Raw genomic sequence first — 27,766 nt, 5'->3', positions numbered from 1 at the left:
CATCACCCTGGAGCTGTTGGATTTAGCAGACCTATAACAGACTGCTTATCTGTCCCACATCACCGCCTGGAGCTGTGTTCGGCTATATCTTTTACTGCCAAGATGAGCTTGGTCAAGCTATAACACTGCTTATCTGCCCACATCACCCCTGGAGCTGTTGGATTTAGCAGACCTATAACACTGCTTATCTTGCCCACATCACCCCTGGAGCTGTTGGATTTAGCAGACCTATAACACTGCTTATCTGCCCACATCACCCCTGGAGCTGTTGGATTTAGCAGACCTATAACACTGCTTATCTGCCACATCACCCCTGGAGCTGTTGGATTTAGCAGACCTATAACACTGCTTATCTGCCCACATCACCCCTGGAGCTGTTGGATTTAGCAGACCTATAACACTGCTTATCTGCCCACATCACCCCTGGAGCTGTTGGATTTAGCAGACCTATAACACTGCTTATCTGCCCACATCACCCCTGGAGCTGTTGGATTTAGCAGACGCTAACACTGCTTATCTGCCCACATCACCCCTGGAGCTGTTGGATTTAGCAGACCTATAACACTGCTTATCTGCCCACATCACCCCTGGAGCTGTTGGATTTAGCAGACCTATAACACTGCTTATCTGCCCACATCACCCCTGGAGCTGTTGGATTTAGCAGACCTATAACACTGCTTATCTGCCCACATCACCCCTGGAGCTGTTGGATTTAGCAGACCTATAACACTGCTTATCTGCCCACATCACCCCTGGAGCTGTTGGATTTAGCAGACCTATAACACTGCTTATCTTGCCCACATCACCCCTGGAGCTGTTGGATTTAGCAGACCTATAACACTGCTTATCTGCCCACATCACCCCTGGAGCTGTTGGATTTAGCAGACCTATAACACTGCTTATCTGCCCACATCACCCCTGGAGCTGTTGGATTTAGCAGACCTATAACACTGCTTATCTGCCCACATCACCCCTGGAGCTGTTGGATTTAGCAGACCTATAACACTGCTTATCTGCCCACATCACCCGCTGGAGCTGTTGGATTTTAGCAGACCTATAACACTGCTTATCTGCCCACATCACCCCTGGAGCTGTTGGATTTAGCAGACCTATAACACTGCTTATCTGCCCACATCACCCCTGGAGCTGTTGGATTTAGCAGACCTATAACACTGCTTATCTGCCCACATCACCCCTGGAGCTGTTGGATTTAGCAGACCTATAACACTGCTTATCTGCCCACATCACCCCTGGAGCTGTTGGATTTAGCAGACCTATAACACTGCTTATCTGCCCACATCACCCCTGGAGCTGTTGGATTTAGCAGACCTATAACACTGCTTATCTGCCCACATCACCCTGGAGCTGTGGATTTAGCAGACCTATAACACTGCTTATCTGCCCACATCACCCCTGGAGCTGTTGGAATTAGCAGACCTATAACAGTGCTATCTGCCCACATCACCCCTGGAGCTGTTGGATTTAGCAGACCTATAACACTGCTTATCTGCCCACATCACCCTGGAGCTGTTGGATTTAGCAGAGCCTATAACACTGCTTATCTGCCCACATCACCCCTGGAGCTGTTGGATTTAGCGACCTATAACACTGCTTATCTTGCCCACATCACCCTGGAGCTGTTGGATTTAGCAGACCTATAACACTGCTTATCTTGCCCACATCACCCCTGGAGCTGTAGGATTTAGCAGACCTATAACACTGCTTATCTGTCCCACATCACCCCTGGAGCTGTTGGATTTAGCAGACCTTATACAGTGTTATCTCCACACACTGCTTATCTGCCCACATCACCCCTGGAGCTGTTGGATTTAGCAGACCTATAACACTGCTTATCTGCCCACATCACCCCTGGAGCTGTTGGATTTAGCAGACCTATAACACTGCTTATCTGCCCACATCACCCCTGGAGCTGTTGGATTTAGCAGACCTATAACACTGCTTATCTGCCCACATCACCCTGCTGGAGCTGTTGGATTTAGCAGACCTATAACACTGCTTATCTGCCCACATCACCCCTGGAGCTGTTGGATTTAGCAGACCTATAACACTGCTTATCTGCCCACATCACCCCTGGAGCTGTTGGATTTAGCAGACCTATAACACTGCTTATCTGCCCACATCACCCCTGGAGCTGTTGGATTTAGCAGACCTATAACACTGCTTATCTGCCCACATCACCCCTGGAGCTGTTGGATTTAGCAGACCTATAACACTGCTTATCTGCCCACATCACCCCTGGAGCTGTTGGATTTAGCAGACCTATAACACTGCTTATCTGCCCACATCACCCCTGGAGCTGTTGGATTTAGCAGACCGTATAACACTGCTTATCTGCCCACATCACCCCTGGAGCTGTGGATTTAGCAGACCTATAACACTGCTTATCTGCCACATCACCCTGGAGCTGTTGGATTTAGCAGACCTATAACACTGCTTATCTGCCCACATCACCCCTGGAGCTGTTGGATTTAGCAGACCTATAACACTGCTATCTGCCCACATCACCCCTGCGAGCTGTTTGGATTTAGCCAGACCTATAACACTGCTTATCTGCCCACATCACCCCTGGAGCTGTTGGATTAGCAGACCTATAACACTGCTTATCTGCCCACATCACCCCCTGGAGCTGTTGGATTTAGCAGACCTATAACAGTGCTTTATCTGCCCACATCACCCCTGGAGCTGTTGGATTTTAGCAGACCTATAACACTGCTTATCTTGCCCACATCACCCCTGGAGCTGTTGGATTTAGCAGACCTATAACACTGCTTATCTGCCCACATCACCCCTGGAGCTGTTGGATTTAGCAGACCTATAACACTGCTTATCTGCCCACATCACCCTGGAGCTGTTGGATTTAGCAGACCTATAACACTGCTTATCTGCCCTCAATCACCCCTGGAGCTGTTGGATTTAGCAGACCTATAACACTGCTTATCTGCCCACATCACCCCTGGAGCTGTTGGATTTAGCAGACCTATAACACTGCTTATCTGCCCACATCACCCCTGGAGCTGTTGGATTTAGCAGACCTATAACACTGCTTATCTGCCCACATCACCCCTGGAGCTGTTGGATTTAGCAGACCTATAACACTGCTTATCTGCCCACATCACCCCTGGAGCTGTTGGATTTAGCAGACCTATAACACTGCTTATCTGCCCACATCACCCCTGGAGCTGTTGGATTTAGCAGACCTATAACACTGCTTATCTGCCCACATCACCCCTGGAGCTGTTGGATTTAGCAGACCTATAACACTGCTTATCTGCCCACATCACCCCTGGAGCTGTTGGATTTAGCAGACCTATAACACTGGCTTATCTGCCCCACATCACCCCTGGAGCTGTTGGATTTAGCAGACGCTATAACACTGCTTATCTGCCCACATCACCCCTGGAGCTGTTGGATTTAGCAAGACCTATAACACTGCTTATCTGCCCACATGCACCCCTGGAGCTGTTTGGATTTAGCAGACCTATAACACTGCTTATCTGCCCACATCACCCCTGGAGCTGTTGGATTTAGCAGACCTATAACACTGCTTATCTGCCCACATCACCCCTGGAGCTGTTGGATTTAGCAGACCTATAACATGCTTATCTGCCCACATCACCCTGGAGCTGTTGGATTTAGCAGACCTATAACACTGCTTATCTGCCCTCATCACCCCTGGAGCTGTTGGATTTAGCAGACCTATAACACTGCTTATCTGCCCACATCACCCCTGGAGCTGTTGGATTTAGCAGAGCTATAACACTGCTTATCTTGCCCACATCACCCCCTGGAGCTGTTGGATTTAGCAGACCTATAACACTGCTTATCTGCCCACATCACCCCTGGAGCTGTTGGATTTAGCAGACCTATACACTGCTTATCTGCCCACATCACCCCTGGAGCTGTTGGATTTAGCAGACCTATAACACTGCTTATCTGCCCACATCACCCCTGGAGCTGTTGGATTTAGCAGACCTATAACACTGGCTTATCTGCCCACATCACCCCTGGAGCTGTTGGATTTAGCAGACCTATAACACTGCTTATCTGCCACATCACCCCTTGGAGCTGTTGGATTTAGCAGACCTATAACACTGCTTATCTGCCCACATCACCCCTGAGCTGTTGGATTTAGCAGACCTATAACACTGCTTATCTGCCCCATCACCCCTGGAGCTGTTGGATTAGCAGACCTTATAACACTGCTTATCTGCCCACATCACCCCTGGAGCTGTTGGATTTAGCAGACCTATAACACTGGCTTATCTGCCCACATCACCCCTGGAGCTGTTGGATTTAGCAGACCTATAACACTGCTTATCTGCCCACATCACCCCTGGAGCTGTTGGATTAGCAACCTATAACACTGCTTATCTGCCCACATCACCCCTGGAGCTGTTGGATTTAGCAGACCTATAACACTGCTTATCTGCCCACATCACCCCTGGAGCTGTTGGATTTAGCAGACCTATAACACTGCTTATCTGCCCACATCACCCCTGGAGCTGTTGGATTTAGCAGACCTATAACACTGCTTATCTGCCCACATCACCCCTGGAGCTGTTGGATTTAGCAGACCTATAACACTGCTTATCTGCCCACATCACCCCTGGAGCTGCTTGGATTTAGCAGACCTATAACACTGCTTATCTGCCCACATCACCCCTGGAGCTGTTGGATTTAGCAGACCTATAACACTGCTTATCTGCCCACATCACCCCTGGAGCTGTTGGATTTAGCAGACCTATAACACTGCTTATCTGCCCACATCACCCCTGGAGCTGTTGGATTTAGCAGACCTATAACACTGCTTATCTGCCCACATCACCCCTGGAGCTGTTGGATTTAGCAGACCTATAACACTGCTTATCTGCCCACATCACCCCTGGAGCTGTTGGATTTAGCAGACCTATAACACTGCTTATCTGCCCACATCACCCCTGGAGCTGTTGGATTTAGCAGACCTATAACACTGCTTATCTGCCCACATCACCCCTGGAGCTGTTGGATTTAGCAGACCTATAACACTGCTTATCTGCCCACATCACCCTGGAGCTGTTGGATTTAGCAGACCTATAACACTGCTTATCTGCCCACATCACCCCTGGAGCTGTTGGATTTAGCAGACCTATAACACTGCTTATCTGCCCACATCACCCCTGGAGCTGTTGGATTTAGCAGACCTATAACACTGCTTATCTGCCCACATCACCCCTGGAGCTGTTGGATTAGCAGACCTATAACACTGCTTATCTGCCCACATCACCCCTGGAGCTGTTGGATTTAGCAGACCTATAACACTGCTTATCTGCCCACATCACCCCTGGAGCTGTTGGATTTAGCAGACCTATAACACTGCTTATCTGCCCACATCACCCCTGGAGCTGTTGGATTTAGCAGACCTATAACACTGCTTATCTGCCCACATCACCCCTGGAGCTGTTGGATTTAGCAGACCTATAACACTGCTTATCTGCCCACATCACCCCTGGAGCTGTTGGATTTAGCAGACCTATAACACTGCTTATCTGCCCACATCACCCCTGGAGCTGTTGGATTTAGCAGACCTATAACACTGCTTATCTGCCCACATCACCCCTGGAGCTGTTGGATTTAGCAGACCTATAACACTGCTTATCTGCCCACATCACCCCTGGAGCTGTTGGATTTAGCAGACCTATAACACTGCTTATCTGCCCACATCACCCCTGGAGCTGTTGGATTTAGCAGACCTATAACACTGCTTATCTGCCCACATCACCCCTGGAGCTGTTGGATTTAGCAGACCTATAACACTGCTTATCTGCCCACATCACCCCTGGAGCTGTTGGATTTAGCAGACCTATAACACTGCTTATCTGCCCACATCACCCCTGGAGCTGTTGGATTTAGCAGACCTATAACACTGCTTATCTGCCCACATCACCCCTGGAGCTGTTGGATTTAGCAGACCTATAACACTGCTTATCTGCCCACATCACCCCTGGAGCTGTTGGATTTAGCAGACCTATAACACTGCTTATCTGCCCACATCACCCCTGGAGCTGTTGGATTTAGCAGACCTATAACACTGCTTATCTGCCCACATCACCCCTGGAGCTGTTGGATTTAGCAGACCTATAACACTGCTTATCTGCCCACATCACCCCTGGAGCTGTTGGATTTAGCAGACCTATAACACTGCTTATCTGCCCACATCACCCCTGGAGCTGTTGGATTTAGCAGACCTATAACACTGCTTATCTGCCCACATCACCCCTGGAGCTGTTGGATTTAGCAGACCTATAACACTGCTTATCTGCCCACATCACCCCTGGAGCTGTTGGATTTAGCAGACCTATAACACTGCTTATCTGCCACATCACCCCCTGGAAGCTGTTGGATTTAGCAGAACCTATAACACTGCTTATCTGCCACATCACCCCTGGAGCTGTTGGATTTAGCAGACCTATAACACTGCTTAATCTGCCCACATCACCCCTGGAGCTGTTGGATTTAGCAGACCTATAACACTGCTTATCTGCCCACATCAACCCCTGGAGCTGTTGGATTTAGCAGACCTATAACACTGCTTATCTTGCCCTCATCACCCCTGGAGCTGTTTGGATTTAGCAGACCTATAACACTGCTTATCTTGCCCACATCACCCCTGGAGCTGTGGATTTAGGCAGACCTATAACACTGCTTATCTGCCCACATCACCCCTGGAGCTGTTGGATTTAGCAGACCTATAACACTGCTTATCTGCCCACATCACCCCTGGAGCTGTTGGATTTAGCAGACCTATAACACTGCTTATCTGCCCACATCACCCCTGGAGCTGTTGGATTTAGCAGACCTATAACACTGCTTATCTGCCCACATCCACCCCTGGAGCTGTTGGATTTAGCAGACCTATAAACACTGCTTATCTGCCCTCATCACCCTGGAGCTGTTGGATTTAGCAGACCTATAACACTGCTTATCTGCCCACATCACCCCTGGAGCTGTTGGATTTAGCAGACCTATAACACTGCTTATCTGCCCACATCACCCCTGGAGCTGTTGGATTTAGCAGACCTATAACACTGCTTATCTGCCCACATCACCCCTGGAGCTGTTGGATTAGCAGACCTATAACACTGCTTATCTGCCCACATCACCCCTGGAGCTGTTGGATTTAGCAGACCTATAACACTGCTTATCTGCCCACATCACCCCTGGAGCTGTTGGATTAGCAGACCTATAACACTGCTTATCTCCCACATCACCCCTGGAGCTGTTGGATTTAGCAGACCTATAACACTGCTTATCTGCCCACATCACCCCTGGAGCTGTTGGATTTAGCAGACCTATAACACTGCTTATCTGCCCACATCACCCTGAGCTGTTGGATTTAGCAGACCTATAACACTGCTTATCTGCCCACATCACCCCTGGAGCTGTTGGATTTAGCAGACCTATAACACTGCTTATCTTGCCCACATCACCCCTGGAGCTGTTGGATTTAGCAGACCTATAACACTGCTTATCTTGCCCACACACCCCTGGAGCTGTTGGATTTAGCAGACCTATAACACTGCTTATCTGCCCACATCACCCCTGGAGCTGTTGGATTTAGCAGACCTATAACACTGCTTATCTGCCCACATCACCCCTGGAGCTGTTGGATTTAGCAGACCTATAACACTGCTTATCTGCCCACATCACCCCTGGAGCTGTTGGATTTAGCAGACCTATAACACTGCTTATCTTGCCCACATCACCCCTGGAGCTGTTGGATTTAGCAGACCTATAACACTGCTTATCTTGCCCACATCACCCCTGGAGCTGTTGGATTTAGCAGACCTATAACACTGCTTATCTGCCCACATCACCCCTGGAGCTGTTGGATTTAGCAGACCTATAACACTGCTTATCTGCCCACATCACCCCTGGAGCTGTTGGATTTAGCAGACCTATAACACTGCTTATCTGCCCACATCACCCCTGGAGCTGTTGGATTTAGCAGACCTATAACACTGCTTATCTGCCCACATCACCCCTGGAGCTGTTGGATTTAGCAGACCTATAACACTGCTTATCTGCCCACATCACCCCTGGAGCTGTTGGATTTAGCAGACCTATAACACTGCTTATCTGCCCACATCACCCCTGGAGCTGTTGGATTTAGCAGACCTATAACACTGCTTATCTGCCCACATCACCCCTGGAGCTGTTGGATTTAGCAGACCTATAACACTGCTTATCTGCCCACATCACCCCTGGAGCTGTTGGATTTAGCAGACCTATAACACTGCTTATCTGCCCACATCACCCCTGGAGCTGTTGGATTTAGCAGACCTATAACACTGCTTATCTGCCCACATCACCCCTGGAGCTGTTGGATTTAGCAGACCTATAACACTGCTTATCTGCCCACATCACCCCTGGAGCTGTTGGATTTAGCAGACCTATAACACTGCTATCTGCCCACATCACCCCTGGAGCTGTTGGATTTAGCAGACCTATAACACTGCTTATCTGCCCACATCACCCCTGGAGCTGTTGGATTTAGCAGACCTATAAACACTGCTTATCTGCCCACATCACCCCTGGAGCTGTTGGATTTAGCAGACCTATAACACTGCTTATCTGCCCACATCACCCCTGGAGCTGTTGGATTTAGCAGACCTATAACACTGCTTATCTGCCCACATCACCCCTGGAGCTGTTGGATTTAGCAGACCTATAACACTGCTTATCTGCCCACATCACCCCTGGAGCTGTTGGATTTAGCAGACCTATAACACTGCTTATCTGCCCACATCACCCCTGGAGCTGTTGGATTTAGCAGACCTATAACACTGCTTATCTGCCCCACATCACCCCTGGAGCTGTTGGATTTAGCAGACTAACACTGCTTATCTGCCCACATCACCCCTGGAGCTTTGGATTAGCAGACCTTAACTGCTTTCTGCCCACATCAACCCCTGGAGCTGTTGGATTTAGCAGACCTAAACTGCTTATCTGCCCCATACCCTGGAGCTGTTGGATTTAGCAGACCTAACTGCTTATCTGCCCACATCACCCCTGGAGCTGTTGGATTTAGCAGACTATAACACTGCTTATCTGCCCACATCACCCCTGGAGCTGTTGGATTTAGCAGACCTATAACACTGCTTATCTGCCCACATCACCCCTGGAGCTGTTGGATTTAGCAGACCTATAACCACTGCTTTATCTGCCCACATCACCCCTGGAGCTGTTGGATTTAGCAGACCTATAACACTGCTTATCTGCCCACATCACCCCTGGAGCTGTTGGATTTAGCAGACCTATAACACTGCTTATCTGCCCACATCACCCCTGGAGCTGTTGGATTTAGCAGACCTATAACACTGCTTATCTTGCCCCACATCACCCCTGGAGCTGTTGGATTTAGCAGACCTATAACACTGCTTATCTGCCCACATCACCCCTGGAGCTGTTGGATTTAGCAGACCTATAACACTGCTTATCTGCCCACATCACCCCTGGAGCTGTTGGATTTAGCAGACCTATAACACTGCTTATCTGCCCACATCACCCCTGGAGCTGTTGGATTTAGCAGACCTATAACACTGCTTATCTTGCCCACATCACCCCTGGAGCTGTTGGATTTAGCAGACCTATAACACTGCTTATCTGCCCATCACCCTGAGCTGTTGGATTAGCAGACCTATAACACTGCTTATCTGCCCACATCACCCCTGGAGCTGTTGGATTTAGCAGACCTATAACACTGCTTATCTGCCCACATCACCCCTGGAGCTGTTGGATTTAGCAGACCTATAACACTGCTTATCTTGCCCACATCACCCCTGGAGCTGTTGGATTTAGCAGACCTATAACACTGCTTATCTGCCCACATCACCCCTGGAGCTGTTGGATTTAGCAGACCTATAACACTGCTTATCTTGCCCACATCACCCCTGGAGCTGTTGGATTTAGCAGACTATAACACTGCTTATCTGCCCACATCACCCCTGGAGCTGTTGGATTTAGCAGACCTATAACACTGCTTATCTGCCCACATCACCCCTGGAGCTGTTGGATTTAGCAGACCTATAACACTGCTTATCTGCCCACATCACCCCTGGAGCTGTTGGATTTAGCAGACCTATAACACTGCTTATCTGCCCACATCACCCCTGGAGCTGTTGGATTTAGCAGACCTATAACACTGCTTATCTGCCCACATCACCCCTGGAGCTGTTGGATTTAGCAGACCTATAACACTGCTTATCTGCCCACATCACCCCTGGAGCTGTTGGATTTAGCAGACCTATAACACTGCTTATCTGCCCACATCACCCCTGGAGCTGTTGGATTTAGCAGACCTATAACACTGCTTATCTGCCCACATCACCCCTGGAGCTGTTGGATTTAGCAGACCTATAACACTGCTTATCTGCCCACATCACCCCTGGAGCTGTTGGATTTAGCAGACCTATAACACTGCTTATCTGCCCACATCACCCCTGGAGCTGTTGGATTAGCAGACCTATAACACTGCTTATCTGCCCACATCACCCCTGGAGCTGTTGGATTTAGCAGACCTATAACACTGCTTATCTGCCCACATCACCCCTGGAGCTGTTGGATTTAGCAGACCTATAACACTGCTTATCTGCCCACATCACCCCTGGAGCTGTTGGATTTAGCAGACCTATAACACTGCTTATCTGCCCACATCACCCCTGGAGCTGTTGGATTTAGCAGACCTATAACACTGCTTATCTGCCCACATCACCCCTGGAGCTGTTGGATTTAGCAGACCTATAACACTGCTTATCTGCCCACATCACCCCTGGAGCTGTTGGATTTAGCAGACCTATAACACTGCTTATCTGCCCACATCACCCCTGGAGCTGTTGGATTTAGCAGACCTATAACACATGCTTATCTGCCCACATCACCCCTGGAGCTGTTGGATTTAGCAGACCTATAACACTGCTTATCTGCCCACATCACCCCTGGAGCTGTTGGATTTAGCAGACCTATAACACTGCTTATCTGCCCACATCACCCCTGGAGCTGTTGGATTTAGCAGACCTATAACACTGCTTATCTGCCCACATCACCCCTGGAGCTGTTGGATTTAGCAGACCTATACACTGCTTATCTGCCCACATCACCCCTGGAGCTGTTGGATTTAGCAGACCTATAACACTGCTTATCTGCCCACATCACCCCTGGAGCTGTTGGATTTAGCAGACCTATAACACTGCTTATCTGCCCACATCACCCCTGGAGCTGTTGGATTTAGCAGACCTATAACACTGCTTATCTGCCCACATCACCCCTGGAGCTGTTGGATTTAGCAGACCTATAACACTGCTTATCTGCCCACATCACCCCTGGAGCTGTTGGATTTAGCAGACCTATAACACTGCTTATCTGCCCACATCACCCCTGGAGCTGTTGGATTTAGCAGACCTATAACACTGCTTATCTGCCCACATCACCCCTGGAGCTGTTGGATTTAGCAGACCTATAACACTGCTTATCTGCCCACATCACCCCTGGAGCTGTTGGATTTAGCAGACCTATAACACTGCTTATCTGCCCACATCACCCCTGGAGCTGTTGGATTTAGCAGACCTATAACAGTGCTTATCTGCCCACATCACCCCTGGAGCTGTTGGATTTAGGCAGACCTATAACACTGCTTATCTGCCCACATCACCCCTGGAGCTGTTGGATTTAGCAGACCTATAACACTGCTTATCTGCCCACATCACCCCTGGAGCTGTGGATTTAGCAGACCTATAACACTGCTTATCTGCCCACATCACCCCTGGAGCTGTTGGATTTAGCAGACCTATAACACTGCTTATTCTGCCCACATCACCCCTGGAGCTGTTGGATTTAGCAGACCTATAACAGTGCTTATCTGCCCACATCACCCCTGGAGCTGTTGGATTTAGCAGACCTATAACACTGCTTATCTGCCCACATCACCCCTGGAGCTGTTGGATTTAGCAGACCTATAACACTGCTTATCTTGCCCACATCACCCCTGGAGCTGTTGGATTTAGCAGACCTATAACACTGCTTATCTGCCCACATCACCCCTGGAGCTGTTGGATTTAGCAGACCTATAACACTGCTTATCTTGCCCACATCACCCCTGGAGCTGTTGGATTTAGCAGACCTATAACACTGCTTATCTGCCCACATCACCCCTGGAGCTGTTGGATTTAGCAGACCTATAACACTGCTTATCTGCCCACATCACCCTGGAGCTGTTGGATTTAGCAGACCTATAACACTGCTTATCTTGCCCACATCACCCCTGGAGCTGTTGGATTTAGCAGACCTATAACACTGCTTATCTGCCCACATCACCCCTGGAGCTGTTGGATTTAGCAGACCTATAACACTGCTTATCTGCCCACATCACCCCTGGAGCTGTTGGATTTAGCAGACCTATAACACTGCCTTTAATCTGCTCTGCCTGCACATCACCCCTGGAGCTGTTGGATTTAGCAGACCTATAACACTGCTTATCTTGCCCACATCACCCCTGGAGCTGTTGGATTTAGCAGACCTATAACACTGCTTATCTGCCCACATCACCCCTGGAGCTGTTGGGATTTAGCAGACCTATAACACTGCTTATCTTGCCCACATCACCCCTGGAGCTGTTGGATTTAGCAGACCTATAACACTGCTTATCTGCCCACATCACCCCTGGAGCTGTTGGATTTAGCAGACCTATAACACTGCTTATCTGCCCACATCACCCTGGAGCTGTTGGATTTAGCAGACCTATAACACTGCTATCTGCCCCATCACCCCTGGAGCTGTTGGATTTAGCAGACCTATAACACTGCTTATCTGCCCACATCACCCCTGGAGCTGTTGGATTTAGCAGACCTATAACACTGCTTATCTGCCCACATCACCCCTGGAGCTGTTGGATTTAGCAGACCTATAACACTGCTTATCTATGCCCACATCACCCCTGGAGCTGTTGATTTAGCGACCTATAAACAGTGCTTATCTGCCCACATCACCCCTGGAGCTGTTGGATTTAGCAGACCTATAACACTGCTTATCTGCCCACATCACCCCTGGAGCTGTTGGATTTACAGACCTATAACAGTGCTTATCTGCCCACATCACCCCTGAGCTGTTGGATTTAGCAGACCTATAACACTGCTTATCTGCCCACATCACCCCTGGAGCTGTTGGATTTAGCAGACCTATAACACTGCTTATCTCCCACATCACCCTGGAGCTGTTTGATTTAGCAGACCTATAACACTGCTTATCTGCCCACATCACCCCTGGAGCTGTTGGATTTAGCAGACCTATAACACTGCTTATCTTGCCACATCACCCCTGGAGCTGTTGGATTTAGCAGACCTATACACTGCTATCGCCCACTCACCCCTGGAGCTGTTGATTTAGCAGACCTATAACACTGCTTATCTTGCCCACATCACCCCTGGAGCTGTTGGATTTAGCAGACCTATAACACTGCTTATCTCCCACATCACCCTGGAGCTGTTGGATTTAGCAGACCTATAACACTGCTTATCTGCCCACATCACCCCTGGAGCTGTTGGATTTAGCAGACCTATAACACTGCTTATCTGCCCACAATCACCCCTGGAGCTGTTGGATTTAGCAGACCTATAACACTGCTTATCTGCCCACATCACCCCTGGAGCTGTTGGATTTAGCAGACCTATAACAGTGCTTATCTGCCCACATCACCCCTGGAGCTGTTGGATTTAGCAGACCTATAACACTGCTTATCTGCCCTCATCACCCCTGGAGCTGTTGGATTTAGCAGACCTATAACACTGCTTATCTGCCCACATCACCCCTGGAGCTGTTGGATTTAGCAGACCTATAACACTGCTTATCTGCCCACATCACCCCTGGGAGCTGTTGGATTTAGCAGACCTATAACACTGCTTATCTTGCCCACATCACCCCTGGAGCTGTTGGATTTAGCAGACCTATAACACTGCTTATCTGCCCACATCACCCCTGGAGCTGTTGGATTTAGCAGACCTATAACACTGCTTATCTGCCCACATCACCCCTGGAGCTGTTGGATTTAGCAGACCTATAACACTGCTTATCTTGCCCACATCACCCCTGGAGCTGTTGGATTTAGCAGACCTATAACACTGCTTATCTGCCCACATCACCCCTGAGCTGTTGGATTTAGCAGACCTATAACACTGCTTATCTGCCCACATCACCCCTGGAGCTGTTGGATTTAGCAGACCTATAACACTGCTTATCTGCCCACATCACCCCTGGAGCTGTTGGATTTAGCAGACCTATAACACTGCTTATCTGCCCACATCACCCCTGGAGCTGTTGGATTTAGCAGACCTATAACACTGCTTATCTGCCCACATCACCCTGGAGCTGTTGGATTTAGCAGACCTATAACAGTGCTTATCTGCCCACATCACCCCTGGAGCTGTTGGATTTAGCAGACCTATAACACTGCTTATCTGCCCACATCACCCCTGGAGCTGTTGGATTTAGCAGACCTATAACACTGCTTATCTGCCCACATCACCCCTGGAGCTGTTGGATTTAGCAGACCTATAACACTGCTTATCTGCCCACATCACCCCTGGAGCTGTTGGATTTAGCAGACCTATAACACTGCTTATCTGCCCACATCACCCCTGGAGCTGTTGGATTTAGCAGACCTATAACACTGCTACTGCCCACACCCTGGACTGTTGGATTAGCAACCTATAACTGCTTATCTGCCCACATCACCCCTGGAGCTGTTGGATTTAGCAGACCTATAACACTGCTTATCTGCCCTCATCACCCCTGGAGCTGTTGGATTTAGCAGACCTATAACACTGCTTATCTGCCCACATCACCCCTGGAGCTGTTGGATTTAGCAGACCTATAACACTGCTTATCTGCCCACATCACCCCTGGAGCTGTTGGATTTAGCAGACCTATAACACTGCTTATCTGCCCACATCACCCCTGGAGCTGTTGGATTTAGCAGACCTATAACACATGCTTATCTGCCCCACATCACCCCTGGAGCTGTTGGATTTAGCAGACCTATAACACTGCTTATCTGCCCACATCACCCCTGGAGCTGTTGGATTTAGCAGACCTATAACACTGCTTATCTGCCCACATCACCCCTGGGAGCTGTTGGATTTAGCAGACCTATAACACTGCTTATCTGCCCACATCACCCCTGGAGCTGTTGGATTTAGCAGACCTATAACACTGCTTATCTTGCCCACATCACCCCTGGAGCTGTTGGATTTAGCAGACCTATAACACTGCTTATCTGCCCCACATCACCCCTGGAGCTGTTGGATTTAGCAGACCTTATAACACTGCTTATCTTGCCCACATCACCCCTGGAGCTGTTGGATTTAGCAGACCTATAACACGCTTATCTGCCCACATCACCCCTGGAGCTGTGGATTTAGCAGACCTATAACACTGCTTATCTGCCCCACATCACCCCTGGACTGTTGGATTTAGCAGACCTATAAACACTGCTTATCTGCCCACATCACCCCTGGAGCTGTTGGATTTAGCAGACCTATAACACTGCTTATCTGCCCACATCACCCCTGAGCTGTTGGATTTAGCAGACCTATTAACACTGCTTATCTGCCCACATCACCCCTGGAGCTGTTGGATTTAGCAGACCTATAACACTGCTTATCTGCCCACATCACCCCTGGGAAGCTGTTGGATTTAGCAACCTATAACACTGCTTATCTGCCCACATCACCCCTGGAGCTGTTGGATTTAGCAGACCTATAACACTGCTTATCTGCCCACATCACCCCTGGAGCTGTTGGATTTAGCAGACCTATAACACTGCTTATCTGCCCACATCACCCCTGGAGCTGTTGGATTTAGCAGACCTATAACACTGCTTATCTGCCCACATCACCCCTGGAGCTGTTGGATTTAGCAGACCTATAACACTGCTTATCTGCCCACATCACCCCTGGAGCTGTTGGATTTAGCAGACCTATAACACTGCTTATCTGCCCACATCACCCCTGGAGCTGTTGGATTTAGCAGACCTATAACACTGCTTATCTGCCCACATCACCCCTGGAGCTGTTGGATTTAGCAGACCTATAACACTGCTTATCTTGCCCACATCACCCCTGGAGCTGTTGGATTTAGCAGACCTATAACACTGCTTATCTGCCCACATCACCCCTGGAAGCTGTTGGATTTAGCAGACCTATAACACTGCTTATCTGCCCACATCACCCCTGGAGCTGTTGGATTTAGCAGACCTATAACACTGCTTATCTTGCCCACATCACCCCTGGAGCTGGTTGGATTTAGCAGACCTATAACACTGCTTATCTGCCCACATCACCCCTGGAGCTGTTGGATTTAGCAGAACCTATAACACTGCTTATCTGCCCACATCACCCCTGGAGCTGTTGGATTTAGCAGGACCTATAACACTGCTTATCTGCCCACATCACCCCTGGAGCTGTTGGATTTAGCAGACCTATAACACTGCTATCTGCCCACATCACCCCTGGAGCTGTTGGATTTAGCAGACCTATAACACTGCTTATCTGCCCACATCACCCCTGGAGCTGTTGGATTTAGCAGACCTATAACACTGCTTATCTGCCCACATCACCCCTGGAGCTGTTGGATTTAGCAGACCTATAACACTGCTTATCTGCCCACATCACCCCTGGAGCTGTTGGATTTAGCAGACCTATAACACTGCTTATCTGCCCACATCACCCCTGGAGCTGTTGGATTTAGCAGACCTATAACACTGCTTATCTTGCCCACATCACCCCTGGAGCTGTTGGATTTAGCAGACCTATAACACTGCTTATCTGCCCACATCACCCCTGGAGCTGTTGGATTTAGCAGACCTATAACACTGCTTATCTTGCCCACATCACCCCTGGAGCTGTTGGATTTAGCAGACCTATAACACTGCTTATCTTGCCCACATCACCCCTGGAGCTGTTGGATTTAGCAGACCTATAACACTGCTTATCTGCCCACATCACCCCTGGAGCTGTTGGATTTAGCAGACCTATAACACTGCTTATCTGCCCACATCACCCCTGGAGCTGTTGGATTTAGCAGACCTATAACACTGCTTATCTGCCCACATCACCCCTGGAGCTGTTGGATTTAGCAGACCTATAACACTGCTTATCTGCCCACATCACCCCTGGAGCTGTTGGATTTAGCAGACCTATAACACTGCTTATCTGCCCACATCACCCCTGGAGCTGTTGGATTTAGCAGACCTATAACACTGCTTATCTGCCCACATCACCCCTGGAGCTGTTGGATTTAGCAGACCTATAACACTGCTTATCTTGCCCACATCACCCCTGGAGCTGTTGGATTTAGCAGACCTATAACACTGCTTATCTTGCCCACATCACCCCTGGAGCTGTTGGATTTAGCAGACCTATAAACACTGCTTATCTGCCCACATCACCCTGGAGCTGTTGGATTTAGCAGACCTATAACACTGCTTATCTGCCCACATCACCCCTGGAGCTGTTGGATTTAGCAGACCTATAACACTGCTTATCTGCCCACATCACCCCTGGAGCTGTTGGATTTAGCAGACCTATAACACTGCTTATCTGCCCACATCACCCCTGGAGCTGTTGGATTTAGCAGACCTATAACACTGCTTATCTGCCCACATCACCCCTGGAGCTGTTGGATTTAGCAGACCTATAACACTGCTTATCTTGCCCACATCACCCCTGGAGCTGTTGGATTTAGCAGACCTATAACACTGCTTATCTTGCCCACATCACCCCTGGAGCTGTTGGATTTAGCAGACCTATAACACTGCTTATCTGCCCACATCACCCCTGGAGCTGTTGGATTTAGCAGACCTATAACACTGCTTATCTGCCCACATCACCCCTGGAGCTGTTGGATTTAGCAGACCTATAACACTGCTTATCTGCCCACATCACCCCTGGAGCTGTTGGATTTGCAGACCTAAACATGCTTATCTGCCCACATCACCCCTGGAGCTGTTGGATTAGCAGACCTATAACACTGCTTATCTTGCCCACATCACCCCTGGAGCTGTTGGATTTAGCAGACCTATTAACACTGCTTATCTGCCCACATCACCCCTGGAGCTGTTGGATTTAGCAGACCTATAACACTGCTTATCTGCCCTCATCACCCCTGGAGCTGTTGGATTTTAGCAGACCTATAACACTGCTTATCTGCCCACATCACCCCTGGAGCTGTTGGATTTAGCAGACCTATAACACTGCTTATCTGCCCACATCACCCCTGGAGCTGTTGGATTTAGCAGACCTATAACACTGCTTATCTGCCCACATCACCCCTGGAAGCTGTTGGATTTAGGCAGACCTTATAACACACTGCTTATCTGCCACATCCCCTGAGCTGTTGGATTTAGCAGACTATAACACTGCCTTATCTGCCCTCATCACCCCTGGAGCTGTTGGATTTAGCAGACCTATAACACTGCTTATCTGCCCACATCACCCTGGAGCTGTTGGATTTAGCAGACCTATAACACTGCTTATCTGCCCACATCACCCTGGAGCTGTTGGATTTAGCAGACCTATAACACTGCTTATCTGCCCCACATCACCCTGGAGCTGTTGGATTTAGCAGACCTATAACACTGCTTATCTGCCCACATCACCCCTGGAGCTGTTGGATTTAGCAGACCTATAACACTGCTTATCTGCCCACATCACCCCCTGGAGCTGTTGGATTTAGCAGACCTATAACACTGCTTATCTGCCCACATCACCCTTGGAGCTGTTGATTTAGCAGACCTATAACATGCTTACTGCCCACATCACCCCTGGAGCTGTTTGGATTTAGCAGACCTATAACACTGCTTATCTGCCCACATCACCCCTGGAGCTGTTGGATTTAGCAGACCTATAACACTGCTTATCTGCCCACATCACCCCTGGAGCTGTTGGATTTAGCAGACCTATAACACTGCTTATCTGCCCACATCACCCCTGGAGCTGTTGGATTTAGCAGACCTATAACACTGCTTATCTGCCCACATCACCCCTGGAGCTGTTGGATTTAGCAGACCTATAACACTGCTTATCTTGCCCCATCACCCCTGGAGCTGTTGGATTTAGCAGACCTATAACACTGCTTATCTGCCCACATCACCCCTGGAGCTGTTGGATTTAGCAGACCTATAACACTGCTTATCTGCCCACATCACCCCTGGAGCTGTTGGATTTAGCAGACCTATAACACTGCTTATCTGCCCACATCACCCCTGGAGCTGTTGGATTTAGCAGACCTATAACACTGCTTATCTGCCCACATCACCCCTGGAGCTGTTGGATTTAGCAGACCTATAACATCTGCTTATCTTGCCCACATCACCCCTGGAGCTGTTGGATTAGCAGACCTATAACACTGCTTATCTGCCCACATCACCCCTGAGCTGTTGCATTTTAGCAGACCTATAAACACTGCTTATCTGCCCACATCACCCCTGGAGCGTTGGATTTAGCAGACCATAACACTGCTTATCTGCTACCGGTGCACCATTCATCCCCCTGGAGCTGTTGGATTTAGCCAGAACCTATAACACTGCTTATCTGCCCACATCACCCCTGGAGCTGTTGGATTTAGCAGACCTATAACACTGCTTATCTGCCCTACATCACCCCTGGACTGTTGGATTTAGCAGACCTATAACACTGCTTATCTGCCCACATCAACCCCTGGAGCTGTTGGATTTAGCAGACCTATAACACTGCTTATCTGCCCACATCACCCCTGGAGCTGTTGGATTAGGCAGACCTATAACACTGCTTATCTGCCCACATCACCCCTGGAGCTGTTGGATTTAGCAGACCTATAACACTGCTTATCTGCCCACATCACCCCTGGAGCTGTTGGATTTAGCAGACCTATAACACTGCTTATCTGCCCACATCACCCCTGGAGCTGTTGGATTTAGCAGACCTATAACACTGCTTATCTGCCCACATCACCCCTGGAGCTGTTGGATTTAGCAGACCTATAACACTGCTTATCTGCCCACATCACCCCTGGAGCTGTTGGATTTAGCAGACCTATAACACTGCTTATCTGCCCACATCACCCCTGGAGCTGTTGGATTTAGCAGACCTATAACACTGCTTATCTGCCCACATCACCCCGGAGCTGTTGGATTTAGCAGACCTATAACACTGCTTATCTGCCCACATCACCCCTGGAGCTGTTGGATTTAGCAGACCTATAACACTGCTTATCTGCCCACATCACCCCTGGAGCTGTTGGATTTAGCAGACCTATAACACTGCTTATCTGCCCACATCACCCCTGGAGCTGTTGGATTTAGCAGACCTATAACACTGCTTATCTGCCCACATCACCCCTGGAGCTGTTGGATTTAGCAGACCTATAACACTGCTTATCTGCCCACATCACCCCTGGAGCTGTTGGATTTAGCAGACCTATAACACTGCTTATCTGCCCACATCACCCCTGGAGCTGTTGGATTTAGCAGACCTATAACACTGCTTATCTGCCCACATCACCCCTGAAGCTGTTGGATTTAGAGCAGACCTATAACACTGCTTATCTGCCCACATCAACCCTGGAGCTGTTGGATTTAGCAGACCTATAACACTGCTTATCTGCCCACATCACCCCTGGAGCTGTTGGATTTAGCAGACCTATAACACTGACTTATGCTTGCCCACATCACCCCTGAGCTGTTGGATTTAGCAGACCTATATACACTGGCTTTATCTTGCCCACATCACCCCTGAGCTGTTGAGATTGCTATACACGCTCTGGCAAACCTGAGCGTTGATTGCAAGATAAAACAGCTGCTTATCTGCCCCACATCACCCCTGGAACTGTTGGATTTAGCAGTACCGTATATACACTCTTATCTGCCCACATCCACCCTGGAGCTGTTTGGATTTAGCAAGAACCTGAATAAGCATGCTTTATCTGGCCCACATCATACCCCGTGGGAGCTGTTGGAGTTATATCAGACATCTCCTTCAAGTGTTTCTAACTCTATGCTTTCCCTTTTGCAGTATGAAGTGCACCTCCTGGGCTTGATCAAGAAGAGGAGACAGGTCAGTTTGGCCAACACCTTTGTTGGTTTCTATGCAAGAGCTGGACCAATCATGGGATAATGGCCAGGGAGACACTCTCGATAGGGTATCTATCCATATAGTGATGGTCTAGTGACACTCTCTGAATTGTTTAGAAGGATCTCCCCACCAGGCAGCTTGCTACTCTTGTCACTGCTGTTCCCGACTCATGACTTAAATGGCAGTACCTGACTGTGTACCTTTATGTATTGCAGAGAATCGGCTATTACTTTAAGAAGGAGGAGATAGAGTATGTCATCGTACAGCGGATCCACAAGGCTTTCCAGAGAGCGACCAGCAAGTGGCAGGCAAGAGCCCTTTGTGTGTTTAACCCTGGCATCAGGCCCGGATTTGTGGAGAGGCCACAAAGGCCCGGGCCTCGGGCGGCAGAAGTTTAGGGGCGGCATGCCGCCCCGCCGCAAAAAAAAAATTAAATTTGGCTCCCATACGGAGCAGTCGGGACCTCTCCCCATTGCTCTGTATGGGAGTTTAAAGGAGCGCATGCGCACGGGTGGGGAGGGGGCGACCAACAGGGGCGGCCTCGGGGCGCCCAAAACAGAAATCCGGCCCTGCCTGGCATGTCTGTACAATCTGCTGCCCCCCTGCCCCTCTCCTTGGGAACTATGTGCAGCTCCAGGGCAGCTTATTGCCAGACTTCTGTACATCAGTTGTGCTGCACTGTGGGTGCCGGTAGGCTGTGGTTGGGGAAAGAGTTTCTGCCTCCACATGTGGCATTTAATGTGCCACTTGCCCCACTTGTGCCGTGCATGATACTAATGCGCCCCTTCATTTTGCCTCTAGGAAGATCTGCAGCTCTGGTATTCCCATGTGGGTTTCTGTAAGAAGTGGGTAAGTTGCTTTATCATAGTGTTCCTGTAATGGGGCCTCACCCCCCGCCTTCCCTTATGGCGCTTCCCCCCCCTGTCGCCTTCCCTTATGGCGCTTCCCCCCCCCCGTCGCCTTCCCTTATGGCGCTTCCCCCCCCCTGTCGCCTTCCCTTATGGCGCTTCCCCCCCCCCCGTCGCCTCCCTTATGGCGCTTCCCCCCCCCCGTCGCCTTCCCTTATGGCCGCTTCCCCCCCCCCTGCTCGCCTTCCCTTATGGCGCTTCCCCCCCCCTGTCGCCTTCCCTTATGGCGCTTCCCCCCCCTCCCTGGTCGCCCCTTCCCTTATGGCGCTTCCCCCCCCCCTGTCGCCTTCCCTTATGGCGCTTCCCCCCCCCTGTCGCCTTCCCTTATGGCGCTTCCCCCCCCCTGTCGCCTTCCCTTATGGCGCTTCCCCCCCCCTGTCGCCTTCCCTTATGGGCGCTTTCCCCCCCCCTGTCGCCTTCCCTTATGGCGCTTCCCCCCCCCCTGTCGCCTTCCCTTATGGCGCTTCCCCCCCCCCTGTCGCCTTCCCTTATGGCGCTTCCCCCCCCCCCCGTCGCCTTCCCTTATGGCGCTTCCCCCCGTCGCCTTCCCTTATGGCGCTTTCCCCCCGTCGCCTTCCCTTATGGCGCTTCCCCCCGTCGCCTTCCCTTATGGCGCTTCCCCCCGTCGCCATCCCGTATGGCGCCTCCGCCCCCCGCCTTCCGTATGGCGCCTCACACTGCCATGTTTGTTTTTAGAACTGCAAGCATCAAATCAGCAAGATCTTCTCTGCCCTCCTGGCTGTTCATTCTGATAAACCAAGTAAGACTCCATTTTCCCTTTGTTATGGGCTGGGCTTGGATTTGGGATATAAATGTTCTGTTGTGTAGGCTTGAGTCATGTATCCCTGGCATGGAAAGGTGCTGATCTCTCTCCTTTCTGTAGCCGTATGGCTAATGGCAGCCAAGTGGGAAATGGAAAATAATCTGTCAGCGGAAAGTTCCAGGCACATCTTTCTCCGGGCCCTGCGCTTTCATACAGAGTCGTCGTTGATCTACCAGGAGGTGAGTAGAATGTTCTGTGACAGCCCTGCACGTAGCTGCTTCTCATTCTGGAGTGAGGCGTGGGCTCTGATGGGCACAGCACCCAGAAGCCATTATAGGTGCTGCACACACCACTTATCCATATCAGCCAGTTTGCCGGTAATGTTCCCCTTGTACCCACTGCTGTGTCCCGTGTTGGCTGAACCTCCTTAGTAAGGTTTGGCGAGTGTTGGCTGAGCCTCCATAGTAAGGTTTGGTGATAGTTGGCTGAGCCTCCATAGTAAGGTTTGGCGAGTGTTGGCTGAGCCTCCTTAGTAAGGTTTGGCGAGTGTTGGCTGAGCCTCCATAGTAAGGTTTGGCGAGTGTTGGCTGAGCCTCCTTAGTAAGGTTTGGCGAGTGTTGGCTGAGCCTCCATAGTAAGGTTTGGCGAGTGTTGGCTGAGCCTCCTTAGTAAGGTTTGGCGAGTGTTGGCTGAGCCTCCTTAGTAAGGTTTGGCGAGTGTTGGCTGAGCCTCCATAGTAAGGTTTGGCGAGTGTTGGCTGAGCCTCCATAGTAAGGTTTGGCGAGTGTTGGCTGAGCCTCCTTAGTAAGGTTTGGCGAGTGTTGGCTGAGCCTCCTTAGTAAGGTTTGGCGAGTGTTGGCTGAGCCTCCATAGTAAGGTTTGGCGAGTGTTGGCTGAGCCTCCATAGTAAGGTTTGGCGAGTGTTGGCTCGTAACGGCAGGCAACTAATTGTAGCGACTGTGCACTGATTCTGGTGTATGGGCTGTGCGGGGCCATGGAACCAATATATCGGCTCATTCCAAAAGGAAGGTATAGAAGCACATTCCCTATAGAGGCCAGCGAGCAATTCCCCTTATTACTGGGAATAATGAGCTTTGTGTCTTGTAGTATTTCCGCATGGAGCTGCTGAACGCAGAGAAACAGAGAAAAGAGAGGGAGGAAATGGAGAAAGCAAAAATGGATCTGGTGAGAAACAACCTTCTCTTTCTGTCTGTGACATTACCTGTACCAGGCTTTCCCTGCACTGTGTATGTCTGTATATTGTAGCCCTGTAACCAGCACTATGTATGTCTGTATATTGTAGTCCTGTAACCAACTACTCCCTACCCTTTCCCTGCACTATGTATGTCTGTATATTGTAGCCCTGTAACCAGCACTGTGTATGTCTGTATATTGTAGCCCTGTAACCAGCACTATGTGTGTCTGTATATTGTAGCCCTGTAACCAGCACTATGCATGTCTGTATATTGTAGCCCTGTAACCAGCACTATGCATGTCTGTATATTGTAGCCCTGTAACCAGCACTGTGTATGTCTGTATATTGTAGCCCTGTAACCAGCACTATGTGTGTCTGTATATTGTAGCCCTGTAACCAGCACTATGCATGTCTGTATATTGTAGCCCTGTAACCAGCACTATGCATGTCTGTATATTGTAGCCCTGTAACCAGCACTATGCATGTCTGTATATTGTAGCCCTGTAACCAGCACTATGTATTTCTGTATATTGTAGCCCTGTAACCAGCACTATGCATGTCACACTCTAACTGTTACTGGAGAGGAATTTGTTCTGCTGTTGGATGTTTTGTGCTGTAGCTAGAGAGTATTAGTGTTTGGCAGTAACTAAATAATGTGCATTTCTGGCAGGGTGAGGCTGGGTATTTGGAGAGCATCCTAGTGGGAGAGCTGGCAGGCGTGGTGTACAGGTCTGCAGTACAGGCAATACAAGGTACTGGGAGTGACACTGAAGGCATCTATTTCTCTATGCAATTAGAGATTAGCGCTAATCTTGCTACTGATTTATCTCTCACATTCTCTCCCCCCAAGGTGCCCAGTTCCACTTGTCTCTTCTTTCCATTGCTAAGGAGTTTAATTTTACCAAAGATCTGCAGAAGGAAATCCTTTCTGAGTGAGTTTTGGGCAGGGTGGGGTGTTTAGCCGCCACGTGGCGCATACAGTTGCTGTACTGAGTAACTTCTCGTCAGTCTCCAGAGCCGACATGCACAGGACCCATTCACCTGGGACTTCATGGCCCAACAGGAGCTGGCGAGTGAGCCTCTGCCTTCTGCCGAATACAGCTCCAAAAAGGCAAAAGCCACAGACATGTTGAGGAAGGAGGAACGATGCAGCAAAATCTATGAGACTGCCTTGGAGTCTCTCAATACAGGTGTGCAAAAGCTCTGCTAGATTGCTGTAAGGCGGCCATCTTTCTGTACAGGCCTGTAGGGAGCCATACCTGTTGGAATTCCCTCACTGCCAGATACTAGGGGGCAGAATAGAGTTCACTTGATCCCAAAGTCTATAATGGCAGACCCTTTACCCTTAGCGCTCAATATACTCTAGTTTTTATACAGAGCCCCAGTTGTGCTGAGTACCTGCAGTGGGGGTATATGTATGTGCCCCCATATGCTGCTTATTATTATGGGAATGCAATGCTGTCAGTCACTGAGTACAAATCTCTGATGAATTATTTCCTAGAGCCAATGTGGAACCTGTATATTGTATCCTGCCGGCAGCGATACAAAAGGAAGACTAACAGCAAGGAGCTTAAACAGATGGTAAGACCCAAGGTTCCTATGTAAGATACCCCCCAATCCCCCAGCCAGAATGACTATATTTCTTTGAAGGGGTATCAAACTGTAGAGATAAAATGGTGAAAAATATCCCCAGATTTCGTGCTGATGTTGTAAAGGGAAAGTAATCCTTGCAACTGCAGCTAAAGGGGCAGCAGGGGTATAATTACAGCCAAGGGCATTTGATTGGTTCCCTAAGCACTTTGTTACTTTTAACAGAGACAGGAGCGATTATTCCAAGCATACAGGAAGGCGCATGAAGCCAATATGTTGACTGAAGAGAAGTACATGGAGTGGGTAAGAACTATCATCCCCCCCCCACCTCACTGTATTTGGCATTTGTTCTGGGCAGATAAGAGTAGTACTAATCTGCAGGTGTGGCACGTGGAGGAAGAACCAACAATCTCTGTAATATTCTGAGTGTTGGAGCAGAGGTGAAGGGGGCACGGAGTAGGCAAACGCCACTGAACTTCTCTGTAGGCCGAGCTCTTATTATTATTTGGGGTTTTGCAGATCTCAGAACTTATGGCGCTCGGAGAGGTGGACAGTATTGTGGAGGCTTGTGAATGGGCCACCAAACGTTACAGCCAATCTGCAGCCCTGTGGCGGGCGAGGCTTGAGACTCTGCTGAAACTGTGTACAACTGCCGTCGATGAGGTCTTTGAAGAGGCGTTTAAACATTTCAAGCTAAAGGTATTTCTTTTTATATATCTGCCATTGGTATATATACTGGGCTGGCACCAACATGGCTGGGTTCTGGGCTGACTAGACTTTCCCAGCTACCAACATGGCAGGGTTCTGGGCTAACTAGATTTATAACAGAGCAAGCTTTCTGCATTCCCACAATGCATTGGATGGAGTGTATGGGGAATGAGGCAGGAGGGATATTAGCCTGTAGGTACATGTAGGCATGGGGCCTATTAAGGATTGGCAGCACAGTCTGGTGCAGTGTTACCTGACATGTTTCCCTGTGCTCTGTACAGGACTCTGCCTTTTTATGGGCTATAAAGGTTCAGTACAGTGAGATAACCAAAGGTGAGGAGGCAACAGAAGCTCTGTACAAGGTAAGTGCAATGGATCCACCCCCCATGCAACGTGCCCCCCGTGCAACCTGCTCTGACCCACGTGGAATGATTTTCCAAATAAGCACATTTCCGCCTGGCCTAATCAACAAGACATGAAAAAATTTAAATGGGGAAAGTATGGGCACCTCCACACAGCCTCGTGTTCATAGAGCACAAGAATATAACAAGTAAAGTAAAGGGAATTGTTGTGCATAGTATGAAGGTACTGGGGGTGCCTGTTAAAGTGTCTCTGCCCCCTCCCTATTATATCTTTGTTTCCTCTGCTATGCTTCCCTTTTCCAGCAGTGTCTGTACAGACACCATAGGGTAAAGCAACCTTATGATATATTTTTCTTCCCCTCCCTTCACAACTGTATGAGAATCTGCTTCCCGTATCATCATACCATTGTACTGACCAAACATAGGTAGGAGCTGTACTATTGTTTCCCTTAGACCAGTGATCCCCAACCAGTGGCTCAGGAGCAACATTTTGCTCCCCAACCCCTTGGATGTTGCTCCCAGTGGCCTCAAAGCAGATGCTCATTTTTGAATTCCTGGCTTGGAGGCAAGTTTTGGTTGCATAGAAACCAAGTATAATGCTAAACAGAGCCTCCTGTAGGCTGCCAGTCCACATAGGGGCTACCAAATGGCCAATTATAGCTCTTATTTGCACCCCCAGGAACCTTTTTCATGCTTGTGTTGCTCGCCAACACTTTTTCCATTTGAATGTGGCTCACGGGTATAAAAGGTTGGGGATCCCTGCCTTAGACAGTACAGTATGGGGGTACAGCTTATTGTGTGCCCAGAACATTCCTTCTCTGTATATTTGTATTTATACATATGGGTAGGAGGTGCCATAGTGTTTCCCTTAGACAGTACAGTATGGGGGTACAGCTTATTGTGTGCCCAGAACATTCCCTCTCTGTATATTTGTATTTATACATATGGGTAGGGGGTGCCATAGTGTTTCCCTTAGACAGTACAGTATGGGGGTACAGCTTATTGTGTGCCCAGATTATTCCCTCTCTGTATATTTGTATTTATACATATGGGTAGGAGGTGCCATAGTGTTTCCCTTAGACAGT

The 27,766-nt window shown here is 49.2% G+C and overlaps 1 protein-coding gene across 2 annotated transcripts in view; it reads left to right on the top strand.

Moving 5' to 3' along the window:
- Positions 1-27,766, top strand: part of utp6 (UTP6 small subunit processome component) — a 43,036-nt gene that overhangs the window by 6,187 nt on the left and 9,083 nt on the right. The window contains 13 exon segments of one of the 2 annotated variants that reach the window (NM_001016855.2): positions 21,096-21,137; positions 21,371-21,463; positions 21,957-22,004; positions 22,760-22,823; positions 22,947-23,065; positions 23,934-24,011; positions 24,692-24,773; positions 24,872-24,953; positions 25,030-25,211; positions 25,523-25,602; positions 25,837-25,914; positions 26,131-26,310; positions 26,601-26,681. In NM_001016855.2, coding sequence (NP_001016855.1) covers positions 21,096-21,137; positions 21,371-21,463; positions 21,957-22,004; positions 22,760-22,823; positions 22,947-23,065; positions 23,934-24,011; positions 24,692-24,773; positions 24,872-24,953; positions 25,030-25,211; positions 25,523-25,602; positions 25,837-25,914; positions 26,131-26,310; positions 26,601-26,681 — 1,209 coding nt within the window. 2 annotated transcript variants of the gene reach the window in all.

This window comes from Xenopus tropicalis, chromosome 10 (genome assembly GCF_000004195.4).
Source record: "Xenopus tropicalis strain Nigerian chromosome 10, UCB_Xtro_10.0, whole genome shotgun sequence".
NCBI lineage: Eukaryota > Metazoa > Chordata > Amphibia > Anura > Pipidae > Xenopus > Xenopus tropicalis.
The sequence above is the reverse complement of the archived record's forward strand: the minus strand, read 5'-3'. Positions and strand labels throughout refer to the sequence as shown.